General features: G+C 39.8%; 2 protein-coding genes across 3 annotated transcripts; both read left to right on the top strand.

Annotated features, from left to right (window-relative positions):
• The first annotated feature begins 3,218 nt into the window (after positions 1–3,218).
• Positions 3,219–5,202, top strand: LOC148206051 (aquaporin PIP2-7-like). The gene is made up of 4 exons (XM_088104061.1): positions 3,219–3,945; positions 4,308–4,603; positions 4,688–4,828; positions 4,958–5,202. Exons 1-4 carry the CDS (start codon positions 3,648–3,650, stop codon positions 5,069–5,071), a joined length of 849 nt encoding a protein of 282 aa, XP_087960187.1. The 5' UTR covers positions 3,219–3,647; the 3' UTR covers positions 5,072–5,202.
• Positions 5,203–12,045: 6,843 nt separating this feature from the next.
• On the top strand, positions 12,046–15,582 carry LOC148206050 (uncharacterized). 2 transcript variants are annotated; one of them, XM_088112765.1, is made up of 3 exons: positions 12,046–13,364; positions 13,471–13,557; positions 15,291–15,582. In XM_088112765.1, the coding sequence occupies exon 1, from the start codon at positions 12,180–12,182 to the stop codon at positions 12,804–12,806; it is 627 nt and encodes a 208-aa protein (XP_087968891.1). In that variant the 5' UTR covers positions 12,046–12,179; the 3' UTR covers positions 12,807–13,364; positions 13,471–13,557; positions 15,291–15,582. The 2 variants fall into 2 exon arrangements, with proteins under 2 accessions (XP_087968891.1, XP_087968890.1); XM_088112764.1 differs by having other exon boundaries at positions 12,046–13,557.
• The last annotated feature ends 2,303 nt before the right edge of the window (positions 15,583–17,885 follow it).

Below are 17,885 nucleotides of genomic sequence, written 5' to 3'. Positions count from 1 at the left end.
AAATCTCTTTTCAATACGTATTCTTTTTATTGGATCGTCGTCCCGTCGCGATTCCGGTTGCGACAACAATATAACATACAGCGTTTAATTTTAGACTTGGAGTTTACTTTTAAAATGTAATTTCTTTTAAAGATATTTGATTTAATATATATGAATTTGTCTCACAAAACTACCATACAAGTTCAATTTTAGAGTAAAATATATATAAAAAAAATAACATGTTGAGAGTTATGGATGAAATTGATTATATTATAAATTTTGAATCGAAAATAAAATGTTAAAGAGTATTACAATTATATTTTTTATATTTTTATGATTCGTAGAGATTTGCTTTAGGAAATACAGTTAGACAAATTCCAATATTAGGTAAGTTATATTCATACAGTTTTACATTATGGTTTTTTTTGTTATTAATAGGTTGAAATTATCATGTAAAGACTTTTTAATATCTTTTTATTCTTAAATCTTTTAAGTAAGATGTCTTCGTATCTATATTTCATCCTCAACGGAGTAGAGTTGTGAATTGTGTCTGCAAAAGACACTCTAATGCTCAAGTCAATCGAATTCGTCAGATATAAGTTAATAATGTAATGAATGTATACATAATTAATTACCTTGAGAATAATGTTATTTTATACTAAACTTATGAGCCTTTACATGGTTGAGCTTGAACTTGCAAACAATTATCTTAATTAACTTTTATTAGTGACCTATGTAATATTCCTTAATTTTAACTCAGTTTTTTAGTTAATCAAAATTATTTGAGTCATTTTAGTAGAGAATGTCTAAACTATCATATGTCATAGATTGAGATATACCTGACCATCATAGGTCAGGATGCTCCAAGTCATCTTAAGTCATGATGTTTTAGACCATTATAGACTGAAATATTTTAGACCCTGAAGTTGAGAAAATTGCCTGTAGAAACAACAATAGAAGGAGAAGAGAGAACAAGGCTTCCAGAGAAACTTCTCTCATTCCTGAGATTCCTGAGCAACCATTCATCCCTGTTTTTTATTAGGAAGGAGAAGATATGGCCGCCAATCCAAATGGTCATGGTGATGGTCAAGCTATACGCACCTTGGAGGACTATTCTACATTCTCAGGGCCTCTTCACTTCAACAACATTGCTAGGCCAAGGGTTAATGCCGCCAACATGGAGATGAAGCCTGCTCTCATCCATTTGGTGCAAACAATCAGTTCAACAGCCTATCTCATGAGAATCCTTATAATCATTTTGCCACCTTCCTTGAGATATGTAATACTGTGAAGATTCATGTGTGCCTGATGAAGCTATAAGGCTCAGCCTGTTTCCATTCTCACTGGGAGACAACGCCAAGGTGTGGTTGAATTTGTTTCCTGAGAATAGCTTCACGGCATGGGAGGATGTGGTTTCCAAGTTCCTCAACAAATACTTCCAACAATCAAAAGTCAACAAAGGGAAACAGGAAATCTCATCTTTTTAGCAAGATGGTAGTGAAACTTTGAGCCAAGCATGGGATAAGTTCAAGGGGTTACTACGAAAGACGCCCACTCATGGGTTTGATGAGCCTACCGTCCTGAATATGTTTTTGGGAGGCCTTGAATCCCAAACCAAATTGATGTTGGATGCCTCAGTTGGAGGAAACATCAGATGGAAGACACCTAAAGAAGCACATGAGCTGATACAGAATATGGTTGTTAATGACAATGAAGTGCAGAATGAAAGGGATCAACTATAACAAAAAGGTGTTCTTCAACTACAATCTCAGGACGCCTTGTTAGCTTAAAACAAAATAATGACCCAACAACTCGAAGCTCTCATGAACAAGCTCTCTCAACTGCCTAAAGAGCTCCAAAATGTTTCTCAAGCTCAACATCAAGGTTGTGAGTTATGTGGTGGAGATCATGTAAATAGTTAGTGTGCCATGCAAGCAAATTCCCAAGAAGAGGTGAACTATATGGGTAATCAAGGTCGACAAGGTAACTACAACCAAGGGTGGAGACCTCACCTAAGCATGGTCCAAGGACAAGTTGGGCCATCAAATAGACCACCTCAGCAACAATATCAACCACATCCCTCCTTATCTGACAAGACCTCAAAGTTGGAGGACACACTTCAGCAGTTTATGCAAGTATCCATCTCTAACCACAAGAGCACTGAAGCTTCCATTAGAAACTTGGAGATATAAGTGGGTCAACTTGCTAAGAAGCTGGAGGAGAAAACTAAAAAGAATTTTGTAGCCAACACTGAAGTTAACCCTCATGAGAAATGTAATGTCATTACAACAAGAAGTGGAAAAGAGGTTGGGCTTGATTACAAGGAGAAGCTGCCAAATGAAGAGAAGAGAAGCAATGAAGATAAGATTCAAGCACAAAAAGAAACTAATCAAGAGATTGTTGGGGGAGAAGAAAAAAATAAAGGAAAAGAAAAAGAGAAAAAACAAAAAGAGAAGGAAATTTTGAAACATCTTCCTTATCCGAAAAATCCTTCCAATAAAGAAAAGGAGAAACATTTGGCTCGATTCAAGCAAATATTCAACCAGCTTGAGATTACCATACCTTTTACTGAAGCGTTGCAACAAATTCCCGCCTATGCAAAGTACATGAAGCAAATCCTTAGCAAGAAGAAGAAGTATTTAGATGAGAAAACAATTGAGGAGCAAGGAAATTGTAGTGTCATCATGCAGAAGACTCTCCCTCCAAAATTTAAAGATCCGAGAGTTTCAACATTCCTTGCACCATTGAAGACTATGATATAGGAAAAACTCTTATTGATTTAGGGGCTAACATCAATTTGATGCCCTTATCTATGCTTAAAAATATTAGTGGTCTTGAAGCCAAACCAATAAGAATGATGCTTCAGTTGACGGATAGATCTATTAAATATCCATTTGGTGTAATTGAAGATGTGATAGTCAAAATAAACGAATTCCTTTGCAGCATAATGGTCATAAGAGTTTGAGATATATATGTATATAAAATATAAAAATATTTTAGCGAGTTTCATGGTGTTATAGCCAGTATCATTTTCAATAGAAAATTAGTTTAAAATTTTAACTTTATTATATTATTGTTAATACTCTTACTTATTTAAATTTAAAAATTTATCTACTATCTATATTAATGTTTGATAAGAATATATGGAGTACATATCACTTGTGAAGAAAAATATTTCTTTTTGTAATGATGATTATTAAAACAAGATTGTGAAAAAAAATAGAAAATAAATTTACTGCCCACAATATTATTATTTACATTAAAAAAAATAGTTTTGATTTAGTCATTGGTGGTTCAATTTTATAAAAGAACAATCTATTAAATATATATAATTTTTTTATTGTTATAATTATATTAAATTTGATATTCATTTTTGTTATGTTAGAGAAGATAATAAAATTATAAATTTTGAAAATATATTTTTCCTAAAATTAGTGGTCAAAATCCACCAGCGATCATGGCGTGGAACCATGCAAGCGAAATCAAGCTAGGGGCGGAAAAAAACCTATGTTAAGGAAAAATAAAAACACAGTTAAATTATTTGATTCATTACCATTCTCTCTCTTTCTTTTGATACTTGAATACCACCTCTTTCCACTAAACTTTGATGCCACACAAGACACACAGAGAGTTACCTAACTATATATAGTAGTGATTGAGCTTGAGAAATGGCTGAAGATGTTGAGATTCAAGAGCAAAGAGAATACCCTGCAAAAGACTATTATGACCCTCCTCCAGCACCTTTTTTCGACCGCAGAGAGCTCACACAGTGGTCCTTCTATAGAGCCATTATCGCTGAGTTCATAGCAACCCTTCTCTTCCTCTATGTCACTGTCCTCACCATAATTGGCAACAAAAGACAGATTGATAGTGGCACCGAATGTGATGGGGTTGGCATTATCGGCGTCGCTTGGGCCTTTGGTGGCATGATTTTCATCCTTGTTTACTGCACTGCCGGTATTTCTGGTATACATCTCTCACCCCTTTCAATTTCCTCTCTCTCAGACACCACAACTGTGCCCTTCTATGCTTTCAAGTTTCAACTTTTCTACATGAAAAAGCCAAAATTTGGACAACTTTTGTATATGCTCACACGTTAAATCTGCTATAAACAGCCATTCAATAAACATAAGCACAATTCGAAGGAAAAAAAGTTGTAGGGGTGCTAAAACTAGGTTAAAATTCCTGTATAAAATTGTCCATCTTGTTTCAAAACCTTGTTAATTTCGTGGTTCTTTTTGCTGGTTCGGTTGGATATTGGACAAGGAACGTGGGTGAGTATGCATGCAAGAAGAAAGTGTAACATGTTTTTGGATTTGGTGTTGTAGGAGGACACATAAACCCAGCAGTGACATTCGGGCTGTTCCTAGGACGCAAGGTGTCGTTGATAAGGGCGTTGTTGTACATTGTAGCACAATGTGCTGATGCTATCTGTGGCACTGGACTGGCGAAGGTGTTCCAAAAGGCGTACTACAACAGGTACGGAGGTGGTGCTAACTTTGTTGCTGACGGCTGCAACAGGGGCACTGCTTTGGGTGCTGAGATTATCGGTACCTTCGTTCTTGTCTACACTGTCTTCTCTGCCACTGACCCTAAGAGGAACGCTAGGGACTCCTATATTCCTGTAAGCACCATAATATATACATGTTACAAACCTATTTCTTAAAAGATTAGTTAGTAATTCGTGGTCTCACATTTTCACATGAAGGTACTAGCACCACTCCCGATTGGCTTTGCTGTTTTCGTGGTTCATTTGGCTACAATCCCAGTTACTGGCACTGGCATTAACCCAGCAAGGAGTTTTGGAGCAGCTGTAATCTACAATGACGACAAAATCTGGGATGATCAGGTTAAAACTTCTTAACTATTTGAAGATGAAAACAGATTTTTACCGAAGAACACAAAATGCTGTTGAAATGTATATGTTGTTATGGATGTTGATAATGACTTGATAATTTTGGTGATTATTTATGAACAGTGGATTTTCTGGGTTGGACCAATTGTTGGAGCAGCAGGGGCTGCATTATACCACCAATACATCCTTAGAGCATCGGCTATCAAGTCTCTTGGATCATTCAGGAGCCATACTTAATTAATTAATTGTTTAATTAATTATGTTTTCAGTAATAGATAAATCAAGGAATTTTCGTTCCTAATAAAATTTTGTAATGTATTGAGTTAGATCTTTCTCTTACCATTTTGCTTGAATGTAACCTCGTTACAAGAGTTCATGTTGACAGTATTTTTCTAAGAAATTCACTGTATTTAATGAAAAATGTTTCTAAATTAAATTAAAATTATAAAATATTAAAACTGTAAAACCCTGTATAATTAGCAATAGTAATTCTGTGTTAAACCAGATTTATGCTCATTATAATCCATGCTTATCCTATTAAATCCCATGTCAAATCTGCTTTTAAAATCCCTCTGCTGTGCAATAACACCGTGCCACAACATTCTCTGAGACGCGCACCACTGCACACATTCAGTGCATTAAAAACGCACCAATCTGTGCATGCACGCACGCCACGTGTCGCAGGAGAAGCTTCCAAAGCAGGGTTTGGGGTGCAGGTGGCAGGCTGGGAGACGCTAGCCTGTTTTGACGTGGAATCCACCAACAATACTGAGTTTTGAGAAAACTCTCTCACTTGCACGCACACTTCGTCTTCCTCAGAAAACCAAACCTTTCATCTTCTCCAACTTCTCACTAAGAACCTTTATCTTCTCTCTACCATTACTCACTTCTTTCAACTCCAAACAATTTTCTGAAACCATAGAAACGTTCACGGGCCAGTAAGCTTCGTTTTGATCCGAACATCTTTTGATCCTGTAACTGGTAAGTTCCCAAGCCATAACCTAGTTCTAGAATTTCTAGGAACACTGTTTTAGTTGCATGCAAAGAATAAAATCTGAGTTTCTGAGTTCTCTTTGGTTAAACCTAGTTGAAGAGCGTAAGAAAGAGCTTAACGGGTAGAAAGCCCTAGTTGGACTGATTCAAGTATACTGTTAAACGTTCACTGCAAATCCGGGTAAGGGAAGCTTATATGTTTAATTTATACTGTTTGATTTATGATCTGAGATTCATATAAGAAAAACATGATGTTTGAGTATTTAGAACGTTTACTGATATCTGATATGTATTCTGGTTTGGATGGATCTGTCATGAACTGATACGGCTTATATGAATTTTATTTGATGATGAATTTGATTTAAATGCATGATTGAGTTGATTATGGATAAATGGAGAATGGTTATTGTGTGGTTGGAATGATTTAAATGTTGAAATTTGCATGATGATGGTGTCTGAAGGGAATTAAATCTGGAAATGAAAGTATAAAGTTGAAAAATGGAAATCTGGAAAAATTTCTACTAAGTGTGAAAACTCTGAATTTCTGATCATTCTCTGTTGCTAAATGACGCTCGTCACTGTACGGTCTTAGACCGTTCGGTTTTTGGTTAACATGACTTAGATTGGAATTCATTCATTTGGAATGAATTCTGCTCGAGAACGAGCGTCCCCCAATTGAGTGAATGAGCGTTCGTTTCTGCTCAGTATAGATAAATATTTAAAACTTTATAAATAAGTGACGTTCGGCCTTAAGTCGAGCGTACGTTCTCATTGACGTTCGGCCTCATGTTGAGCGTTCGTCCTTATTGTCGTTCGTCCTTATTGTCGTTCGACCTTATATTGAACGTTCGTTCTACAGAGTGTTCGGTCTTATACTGAAGTGCTCGTTCTAAGTTGAGCTCGGTTTATACCAAGCGTTCGTTCTGATTGTGCTCGGTCATTGACCCAGCGTTCGTTCAAGGAGGGTTCGGTTACTTTTTATATAACTGAACGCTCGTCCTTACCATTGAATTCTGAGAGAACGTAATTGGCGTTCGTCCAAATTGTTAATGAACGTTCGTTCTTTGACTGGCAGTGTTGTTTTTTTTGAAATCAATTATATTGATTGTTTATCTAAACATTTTCTTACGGGTTTTATCCTTTGGATTCTACCTGGATTCTTTACCTTCAAAATATTTCTAAGTATCATCCATATCTTTTAAAGATCAGTATTTTCAAATTATGAAGTGTTGAAACGTGTTAAGTGAATAAATGGTTCGTTTCTTTTGTTCAGAAACGAGGATGTAGGAGTACTGTAACATGTTAAGTCCTGTTGATTAAGTGATGAACGTTCGTGGAATTAAGAGAGTGGAACACGGAATGAAAATGTGAATCAGTGAACTGTTTAATATGGTGAATGATATGTTGAACGAATTATTGGAACTGGATTTTATTAGCGTTCCAAGGAGGAACGTTTTTGATATGATTGATTATTGAGTTTTGTAAAGTATGACTGTGGGCATGCTAATGCTGGCTTGGTCCATCCTGATATTCCGTGATACTCATCTTCACGTAGAAGGGAGTAGTCATGCGTGGGAATGGCAGGAGACTCTATTCCTTAGAGGTACTTTGGATAGGGTTAACCTCGAGTGGCAGCTGTCGAGTGTAATACAGTTACCACACCACTCGGGTGCAAGGACGCCTGTAGCTACACGGTTCATACAGTCCGGACGGTCTGTCTTTTATATATGTATCTATATGATTGTTAACTGATGAGCTTGTATGTTGTATGCGTGGATTGAAATGTAAATGTATGTGATGATGGTATAAATTAAATATCATAAGCTTACCCTTGCATTTCCTTTGTGTTGTCTAATGTCCATGTATAATCCGTCTTGTCGAAATGCAATGATCATCCGTTGTGGATGTGAGCAGATGGTGGTGCATCCCTTGAGCAAGTACTGGAAGAAGAAAATTTGGAGGATGCCAACCTTGTGGACGTTGAAGTAAAATTGGAGCAGTAGGGATTAGTTCCGTAGTAGCAGCAGTAGTTAATTTTGGGTGTGCTGTATTCTGGCAGCCTGTATATAATTCTGCAGATTTGTTCCTGTAGATCTGTTTTGTATATTTTGCTAAAATTCTGAACACTGTAAACTCTACTGTAAGTTACTGTACAGTACTGTTTATTTATATAAGTGCTGTTTTCTTTTGGAGCAGCTGTTAATTACGCAAAGACTGTTTACTGTTACTGTTAATTGTGATAAATTCTGAATTATAGTGATTACTGTATTTTGGGATGTTACATTAGTGGTATCAGAGCAGTTTTGTTCTTTTAAGGAACACTGTAGGATATGAGTGCACTACGTTTTTGCTGTGTGCTTATTATGTGTTAATGAGTTATTGTTTTAACTCTCGAACTTTACTAACGCTCGTTTTTCTCTGATCCAGAGAACTAATGGCGCCTAGACTTCCTCCTCCTCCCCAACCGAATGAGTCCGATACGTCCAGCAACACTAGGTTGTTGGAAACCGTAGTTGAACGACTGCATCAACAGAATACTACACTGATGGAGCAAAACGCCACTCTGATGCAGCAAAACCAAGCTGCTATGCAAGGATTGGAGGCATCGCGTGTCAATTCTGAAAACACGCAAAGGCAATTGATGGAGATCCTGGCTGCAACTAGAGGTGCGCCTGGAGCATCTTCTTCAAACGCTGCTCAACCAAATGCTGAATGGAGTTTGGAAAGTTTCCTTCAGCATCACCCTGCCAAGTTCAGTGGCAAATGTCTTCCTGATGAGGCAGATCATTGGCTGAGGGACATTGAGAAGATTTATAATGCAAAGAGGTGTCCTGACGACAACAGATTGGCGTTTACTGAGTACTTGTTGACTGGTGAGGCCAACCACTGGTGGACGAGTGTGAGGGCTATCCTGGCCGACACTCATGCTCCTATCACCTGGGAGGTTTTTAGAAACAAATTTTATGAAGAATATTTCCCAGACAGCGTTCGCTATGCCAAGGAAGTAGAATTTCTTCAGCTGGTGCAAGGGGGAAAATCTGTATCCGAGTACACAGATTCTTTCAAACAGTTGTTGAGGTTTAATACGATGGCCACTAGTGAAGAGTGGCAGTGTAGGAAATTTGAGAATGGATTAAGAAGCGACCTGAAGGTGTTGATATCAAGTTTATGCATTCGGTCATTTCCTGCAATGGTGGAAAGAGCCAAAGTATTGGAGAAGAATATGGCAGAAGTGGAACGACAAAAGAAGCAGACACAGGTGACTAGAGGGTCGATTGTATCCAGGGGTACTGCCAACACGAGAAGTACTCCTTACGCTCGCCCAGGTCAGTCAAATGCAAGTGGATCACGAGCATTAATCACTGCCGGACAGCCAGGAAACGTCACTTGTTTCCAGTGTGGAGGGCCACACTATCGTTCATCTTGCCCTCAACTCACGGGAGGAAAATTCTGCACGAAATGTAGAAGAAGTGGGCACTTGGAGAATGAGTGCAACATGGGTGGACGAGCTGTGTTGAGGCCACCGAATGCTGGCAGAAATCAGGCTAGAGGAGGACGAGCCCAAGCAGCTGGACGCGTATATGCGATTACTGGTGCAGAGGCAGCTAATTCAGGTACACTCATCATCAGCACCTGCCTTGTGTTTGGTACCTCTTGTTGTGTGCTGTTTGATTCGGGGGCAACACACTCCTTCATATCGAAGGCGTGCGTTGATAAGTTGGGAATAGCTGTGAGCGAGATGAATTTTGATTTGGTGGTGTCAACACCGGCTGCGGGTGAAGTTAGGACGTCTACCATGTGTGTTAGATGCCCTATTGAGGTAGAAGGACGTAGGTACAAGGTGAATCTTATCTGTTTGCCTCTCAAAGATTTAGAAATAATTTTGGGAATGGATTGGCTCAATACCAATCGCATTCTCATAGATTGTGGCAAGAAGGAGTTAGTATTTTCTGAAGAAGATGAGGAATGCTTGGGAGTGACACTCGGTCAGTTAAAGGAAGACATTATGGAAGGCGCGGCTTGTTTTCTCATCATGACACATGAGGACCAAGAGCTGGGAAATTTGAAACAAAAACGAACGTCTGTTGTGGAGGAGTTTCTGGACGTTTTTCCAGATGAGATACCAGGGTTGCCTCCTGTTAGAGAAGTTGAATTCACCATAGACTTGGTGACCACGGCAGCCCCTATATCAGTCCAACCATACCGTATGGCGCCTGCAGAGTTGGTTGAACTCAAGAAGCAAATTGAAGAACTCATGGAGAAGCAGTTTATCAGACCGAGTGTGTCACCATGGGGAGCGCCTGTGCTCTTGGTGAAAAAGAAGGATGGTAGCTCTCGTCTGTGTATAGATTATAGACAATTGAACAAGCTGACCATCAAGAACAAGTACCCCTTGCCAAGGATTGATGATTTGTTGGATCAACTGCATGGGGCAACAGTGTTTTCTAAGATTGATTTGCGTTCAGGATATCACCAGATCAGGGTGAAGGAGGACGACATCCAGAAGACAGCGTTCCGATCACGTTATGGGCATTATGAGTACGTGGTAATGCCATTTGGAGTGACGAACGCTCCAGCCATCTTCATGGATTACATGAACCGGATATTCAGACCCTATTTGGATAAATTTGTAGTTGTGTTCATAGATGATATTCTCATCTACTCCAAAACCAATGCCGAACATGAAGAACACTTGAGAACAGTACTAACCGTGTTGAGGGAGAAAGAGTTGTACGCAAAGCTGTCCAAGTGTGAATTTTGGTTAAAGGAGGTGCAGTTTTTGGGGCATGTGATATCGTCTGAAGGTATTTCAGTGGATCCCTCTAAAGTGAGAGCAGTGCTAGATTGGAAGAGCCCGCGTTCAGTCACGGAAGTGAGGAGTTTTGTGGGACTGGCAGGTTATTACAGACGTTTCATAGAGGGGTTTGCCAAGATAGTGGCTCCTCTTACTAGATTGACTAGAAAGGACCAACCATTCGCTTGGACTGATCTATGTGAGGAACGTTTCCAGGAGCTGAAGGTGAAACTAACGAGCGCGCCAGTTTTGATTATTCCAGACACGTCCAAGCCATATGAAGTGTACTGTGACGCTTCTCACCAGGGTCTGGGCTGTGTGCTCATGCAGGAGAGACGTCCAGTAGCGTACGCGTCTCGCCAATTAAAGATTCATGAGCAAAATTACCCCACACACGACCTAGAGTTGGCAGCGGTCGTGTTTGCATTGAAGATTTGGAGGCACTACCTATACGGATCCACGTTCCAAGTCTTCAGTGATCACAAGAGCCTCAAATATTTATTTGATCAGAAGGAGTTGAACATGAGGCAGAGGCGTTGGCTAGAATTTTTGAAAGACTATGAGTTTGAGCTGCTCTATCATCCTGGGAAGGCAAATGTGGTGGCAGACGCTCTAAGCAGGAAGGCGATACATGTCTCATTGATGATGGTGAAGGAGCTGGATTTGGTGGAGAGCTTCAGAGATCTAAGGTTGCAGTTCGAATTAGAACCGAACAGCATCAAGTGCTGCAACCTTAGAATATCAAGCAATGTGTTTGATCGTATATGGATGAAGCAACGTGAGGATGAGGAGCTGGGGAAGATCTTTGGCGCACTCGGTACAGAAAAAGCCAAAGAGTTTAATGCTGGAACGGATGGTATGTTACGTTACATGGGCAGAACGTGCATTCCTAATGATGGTGAACTGAAACGGATTATATTGGAGGAAGCACACCATAGTCGTCTTAGCATACACCCCGGTATGACTAAGATGTATCAAGATCTTAGGAAATCGTTTTGGTGGCCTGGAATGAAAAGTGATATAGCACGTTTTGTAGCTTCCTGCCTGACATGTCAACGTGCTAAGGCCGAACACCAACGACCAGGTGGTTTGCTTCAGCCACTGGAAATTCCTGAATGGAAGTGGGATAGCATTTCCATGGACTTCGTGACTCATCTACCACGAACGGTTAGGAATCATGACTCAATATGGGTGATCGTGGATAGATTGACGAAGAGCGCACACTTCTTGGCCGTGAATCTGAAGATGTCAATGTCTAATTTGGCCAAATTGTATATAAATGAGATCGTTCGTCTGCATGGAGTGCCCTCAAGCATCATTTCTGACCGAGACACGAGATTCACATCTCGGTTTTGGCAATCCTTACAAGGTGAATTGGGAAGCAAGCTGCAGATGAGTTCAGCGTATCATCCGCAAACGGACGGCCAATCCGAACGTACTATACAGACGCTAGAAGACCTACTGAGGACGTGCGTCCTAGATCACTTAGGCGCATGGGATGAGGTACTGCCTCTTGTGGAATTCACGTATAACAACAGCTTTCAAGCTAGCATTGGGATGGCGCCGTTTGAAGCTCTCTATGGGAGGAAGTGCAGAACGCCACTTTGCTGGTTTCAAGATGGAGAGAACGTGCTAACTGGACCTGAGCTCATCCAGCAAACTACTGATAAAGTGAAGTTGATCCAGGAGAGACTGAAAACGTCCTTGAGCAGACAGAAATCCTATGCGGATAGGAGAAGGAGACCATTGGAATTCGCTGCAGGTGATCATGTATTTTTGAGACTGAATCCAATCACTGGAGTGGGAAGAGTTGTTCGTCCAAAGAAACTGTCTCCCAAGTTCATAGGGCCGTATCAGATATTGAAGAAGATTGGACCAGTAGCCTATGAGCTTGCGTTGCCTCCTCAGCTATCAAATCTGCATCCAGTCTTCCATGTGTCTCAGCTTAGGAGATACATAGCTAATCCTTCTCATGTCTTGGAGCTGGAAGACATTCAACTGCGTCCAGACCGAACGTTGGAGCTACAACCAGTCCGCATTGAAGATGAACGTACCAAGTTATATAAAGGAAAAGATATTCATTTGGTGAAGATAGTGTGGGACGCTAAAACTGGAGATTCAACGTGGGAAGTGGAGAGTGCAATGAAGGATTTGTATCCGCACTTATTTGCTTGTAAATTCTGAATTTTCGAGGACGAAAATTTTTGTAGTTAGGGAGATTGTAAAACCCTGTATAATTAGCAATAGTAATTCTGTGTTAAACCAGATTTATGCTCATTATAATCCATGCTTATCCTATTAAATCCCATGTCAAATCTGCTTTTAAAATCCCTCTGCTGTGCAATAACACCGTGCCACAACATTCTCTGAGACGCGCACCACTGCACACATTCAGTGCATTAAAAACGCACCAATCTGTGCATGCACGCACGCCACGTGTCGCAGGAGAAGCTTCCAAAGCAGGGTTTGGGGTGCAGGTGGCAGGCTGGGAGACGCTAGCCTGTTTTGACGTGGAATCCACCAACAATACTGAGTTTTGAGAAAACTCTCTCACTTGCACGCACACTTCGTCTTCCTCAGAAAACCAAACCTTTCATCTTCTCCAACTTCTCACTAAGAACCTTTATCTTCTCTCTACCATTACTCACTTCTTTCAACTCCAAACAATTTTCTGAAACCATAGAAACGTTCACGGGCCAGTAAGCTTCGTTTTGATCCGAACATCTTTTGATCCTGTAACTGGTAAGTTCCCAAGCCATAACCTAGTTCTAGAATTTCTAGGAACACTGTTTTAGTTGCATGCAAAGAATAAAATCTGAGTTTCTGAGTTCTCTTTGGTTAAACCTAGTTGAAGAGCGTAAGAAAGAGCTTAACGGGTAGAAAGCCCTAGTTGGACTGATTCAAGTATACTGTTAAACGTTCACTGCAAATCCGGGTAAGGGAAGCTTATATGTTTAATTTATACTGTTTGATTTATGATCTGAGATTCATATAAGAAAAACATGATGTTTGAGTATTTAGAACGTTTACTGATATCTGATATGTATTCTGGTTTGGATGGATCTGTCATGAACTGATACGGCTTATATGAATTTTATTTGATGATGAATTTGATTTAAATGCATGATTGAGTTGATTATGGATAAATGGAGAATGGTTATTGTGTGGTTGGAATGATTTAAATGTTGAAATTTGCATGATGATGGTGTCTGAAGGGAATTAAATCTGGAAATGAAAGTATAAAGTTGAAAAATGGAAATCTGGAAAAATTTCTACTAAGTGTGAAAACTCTGAATTTCTGATCATTCTCTGTTGCTAAATGACGCTCGTCACTGTACGGTCTTAGACCGTTCGGTTTTTGGTTAACATGACTTAGATTGGAATTCATTCATTTGGAATGAATTCTGCTCGAGAACGAGCGTCCCCCAATTGAGTGAATGAGCGTTCGTTTCTGCTCAGTATAGATAAATATTTAAAACTTTATAAATAAGTGACGTTCGGCCTTAAGTCGAGCGTACGTTCTCATTGACGTTCGGCCTCATGTTGAGCGTTCGTCCTTATTGTCGTTCGTCCTTATTGTCGTTCGACCTTATATTGAACGTTCGTTCTACAGAGTGTTCGGTCTTATACTGAAGTGCTCGTTCTAAGTTGAGCTCGGTTTATACCAAGCGTTCGTTCTGATTGTGCTCGGTCATTGACCCAGCGTTCGTTCAAGGAGGGTTCGGTTACTTTTTATATAACTGAACGCTCGTCCTTACCATTGAATTCTGAGAGAACGTAATTGGCGTTCGTCCAAATTGTTAATGAACGTTCGTTCTTTGACTGGCAGTGTTGTTTTTTTTGAAATCAATTATATTGATTGTTTATCTAAACATTTTCTTACGGGTTTTATCCTTTGGATTCTACCTGGATTCTTTACCTTCAAAATATTTCTAAGTATCATCCATATCTTTTAAAGATCAGTATTTTCAAATTATGAAGTGTTGAAACGTGTTAAGTGAATAAATGGTTCGTTTCTTTTGTTCAGAAACGAGGATGTAGGAGTACTGTAACATGTTAAGTCCTGTTGATTAAGTGATGAACGTTCGTGGAATTAAGAGAGTGGAACACGGAATGAAAATGTGAATCAGTGAACTGTTTAATATGGTGAATGATATGTTGAACGAATTATTGGAACTGGATTTTATTAGCGTTCCAAGGAGGAACGTTTTTGATATGATTGATTATTGAGTTTTGTAAAGTATGACTGTGGGCATGCTAATGCTGGCTTGGTCCATCCTGATATTCCGTGATACTCATCTTCACGTAGAAGGGAGTAGTCATGCGTGGGAATGGCAGGAGACTCTATTCCTTAGAGGTACTTTGGATAGGGTTAACCTCGAGTGGCAGCTGTCGAGTGTAATACAGTTACCACACCACTCGGGTGCAAGGACGCCTGTAGCTACACGGTTCATACAGTCCGGACGGTCTGTCTTTTATATATGTATCTATATGATTGTTAACTGATGAGCTTGTATGTTGTATGCGTGGATTGAAATGTAAATGTATGTGATGATGGTATAAATTAAATATCATAAGCTTACCCTTGCATTTCCTTTGTGTTGTCTAATGTCCATGTATAATCCGTCTTGTCGAAATGCAATGATCATCCGTTGTGGATGTGAGCAGATGGTGGTGCATCCCTTGAGCAAGTACTGGAAGAAGAAAATTTGGAGGATGCCAACCTTGTGGACGTTGAAGTAAAATTGGAGCAGTAGGGATTAGTTCCGTAGTAGCAGCAGTAGTTAATTTTGGGTGTGCTGTATTCTGGCAGCCTGTATATAATTCTGCAGATTTGTTCCTGTAGATCTGTTTTGTATATTTTGCTAAAATTCTGAACACTGTAAACTCTACTGTAAGTTACTGTACAGTACTGTTTATTTATATAAGTGCTGTTTTCTTTTGGAGCAGCTGTTAATTACGCAAAGACTGTTTACTGTTACTGTTAATTGTGATAAATTCTGAATTATAGTGATTACTGTATTTTGGGATGTTACAAAAACAAAAAAAATTATAATTTAAATTAACTAAGCACACTCGTCAGAACACAATTAAAACTATATAACTAAATCAACATACTTAATTTTAAATATTAACAACCATCGATTCATGCTTCATAATTCAAATTAAAGATAGTCACTAGCTTCTTTTACCTGATTGAAAAAGCTATCATGATTTTATGTAGTGTACTACTCATGTCTCATCTCAAGAAACTCTAATCAGAGAGTTGTGATCGGAGTAAGGACCACTAATTGATAAGAAGCCAGAAAAAGAGATCAAGTAACACATGTAAGGAATTATATGTATGTGTCTTAAACTAAGAATTAAAGAAAAAAGAGCATAAACTTACTTACTTTGTAAGCAAAATCGATCGGTAAAGAATGGAGGACTCACTGTGATCTTCTAGGCAACTCCTGATGGTCAAATAGATGTCTCAGGTGTCAAAATTTGTAGAAAGAAAGGAGAAAGAACTCAGAGAATGAGTTTTAGAGAGATAGCGAGTGTTTTAAATATTGAGAAGTGTTTAAGAAATTATACTTATATTATTGAATTATTTTAATATTGAAATACTATGTCTCATTATTTTAAAACAGCTATTAACTCTAATACTCTATTTTCTAGGTGTTTACCCTTTATATCTTATAATTTTTTAATTTTATAGTTGTTATGTAGTAAGGATATTTATGTAATAACATAAATACCTTAGATATTTTAGACAGTTAAGATATTTATCAAAGCCACTCACCACATTTTTAGGTAAGGTGGTTATTCTTATTTTTGCTTATAAATACAGTGAAAGGACCAAAGTCCAGGTACGTTCTCTTTATGCTCTAGAGATCCTGAATAATACTTCAGAGCAGTATCCAATTACTCTCTTCTGAGCTTCAGCTCCATAACTCATATCTGACTTGAGCGTCGGAGTATCTTTACAGGTACCTCCCCCTCCTTTGGCGAGTTTGAAGAACAACAATGGAAGAAATGCAAACATCCCAGACAGTAGAACACGCATCCCAGACAGCCAGGAGCAACGCAGGAAAATGTACACCGAAACATTTTGGCGCCCACCGTGGGGCCGAGCGTCATCTCACAAAAACCGCAAGAGGAGCACTCGGCCTCGAGAAATCATTTTTTCGGATAAGCTACTCCATCAACAGGAACAACCCGCACCAGTCCCTCCATTGACGCCACTCCTCAGATCCCAAAGCGCGCAATCAAACCAAACCCAGATCACGAGTTTCACAAGCTCGTTCATCATTTTCCTCGGAGACCTTCATTCATATCGGCAAAGAGGGAACGGTGCAAACCAGAACTCATTCATTTCCGCCTTCACCACGGAAAGATCATCCTTGCTCCCTCACCCTTTAATCATCAGCTATTTTTCCATAACTACTTTGAAATCCCAAATCTGTGAACCCCTCATGCGGGTCTCGTAACAGAAGCCACCAAACTCATCTTCCATCAGCAATCATGCACCTATGCCGTCATCACCATCTCCATGTCTTCATCTTCTTCCTCACCAAACAACATCCACGTCTACTGTTTGAACACCCTTCCATCAATCTCCTTCGAATTTAAGGATACAGAGGCACACCAGAAATTCCTCATTTCCCAATTACATCAGAAATCGGAGAAGAACAGGAACCCTAAACCCAAAACTCCATGTCGCCGCCGTCCCTTCCAATCACAGCGTCGCTGCCCTCGCCATCAGAAATCGAGAACCCCAAGATCAGAATCGAGACTGAGAACAGAAAAACTCCAAACCGGGCTCTGTCCAGACCACGCATCACCGTCGTGATTCAAGAGCCACTGTCGCGCTCTTATCCTCTCCGGTATCGCAGCGGTGGCACCTCCGTCGTGCCCAAACTCCATCAGGTGCGGCTCAAGCGACAACCACATCAGGGCCGTCGCCATCAGAATGCCACTGCAAAGCCGCCAGTTCATCCCAAGCTTGGGGACTCCATTGTCTTCGATCACCTCGGATCGCGGCAGCCTCAAGATCAGCCGTTCCGCAATAGGGCTGATTCTAGGGTTTTTTGGGCAGAAGGGATTCTAAGGAGACCCATTCTCCACATCTTCCGCAAGACTCGCGTAACCCACGCGTCATTCAGTTTTGCCTCCACGTCATCCAACCCAATTTCTATTCCTCAAATACTCCAACGTTCGACCTCGACTTTCGGCTTCGAGGACGCTCGACAATCACAATGTACGAGCGTCCAAACTGTC

The sequence above is a fragment of the Vigna umbellata genome, chromosome 1 (assembly GCF_029865625.1).
Source record: "Vigna umbellata cultivar VRB3 chromosome 1, Vumbellata_1.0, whole genome shotgun sequence".
In the NCBI taxonomy this organism is placed as follows: domain Eukaryota; kingdom Viridiplantae; phylum Streptophyta; class Magnoliopsida; order Fabales; family Fabaceae; genus Vigna; species Vigna umbellata.
Note: the sequence above shows the minus strand (reverse complement) of the source record. Positions and strands in the feature narration are given on the sequence as shown.

What these genes read in the sequence shown, in the direction of transcription:
- LOC148206051 (XM_088104061.1), top strand. Translation starts at nt 3,648, where the DNA reads ATGGCTGAAGATGTTGAGATTCAAGAGCAAAGAGAATACCCTGCAAAA. An exon ending in CTAGGGACTCCTATATTCCT is followed by an intron (nt 4,604 to 4,687) that starts GTAAGCACCATA and finishes TTTCACATGAAG; the next exon opens with GTACTAGCACCACTCCCGAT. An exon ending in ACAAAATCTGGGATGATCAG is followed by an intron (nt 4,829 to 4,957) that starts GTTAAAACTTCT and finishes ATTTATGAACAG; the next exon opens with TGGATTTTCTGGGTTGGACC.
- LOC148206050 (XM_088112765.1), top strand. Translation starts at nt 12,180, where the DNA reads ATGGCGCCGTTTGAAGCTCTCTATGGGAGGAAGTGCAGAACGCCACTT.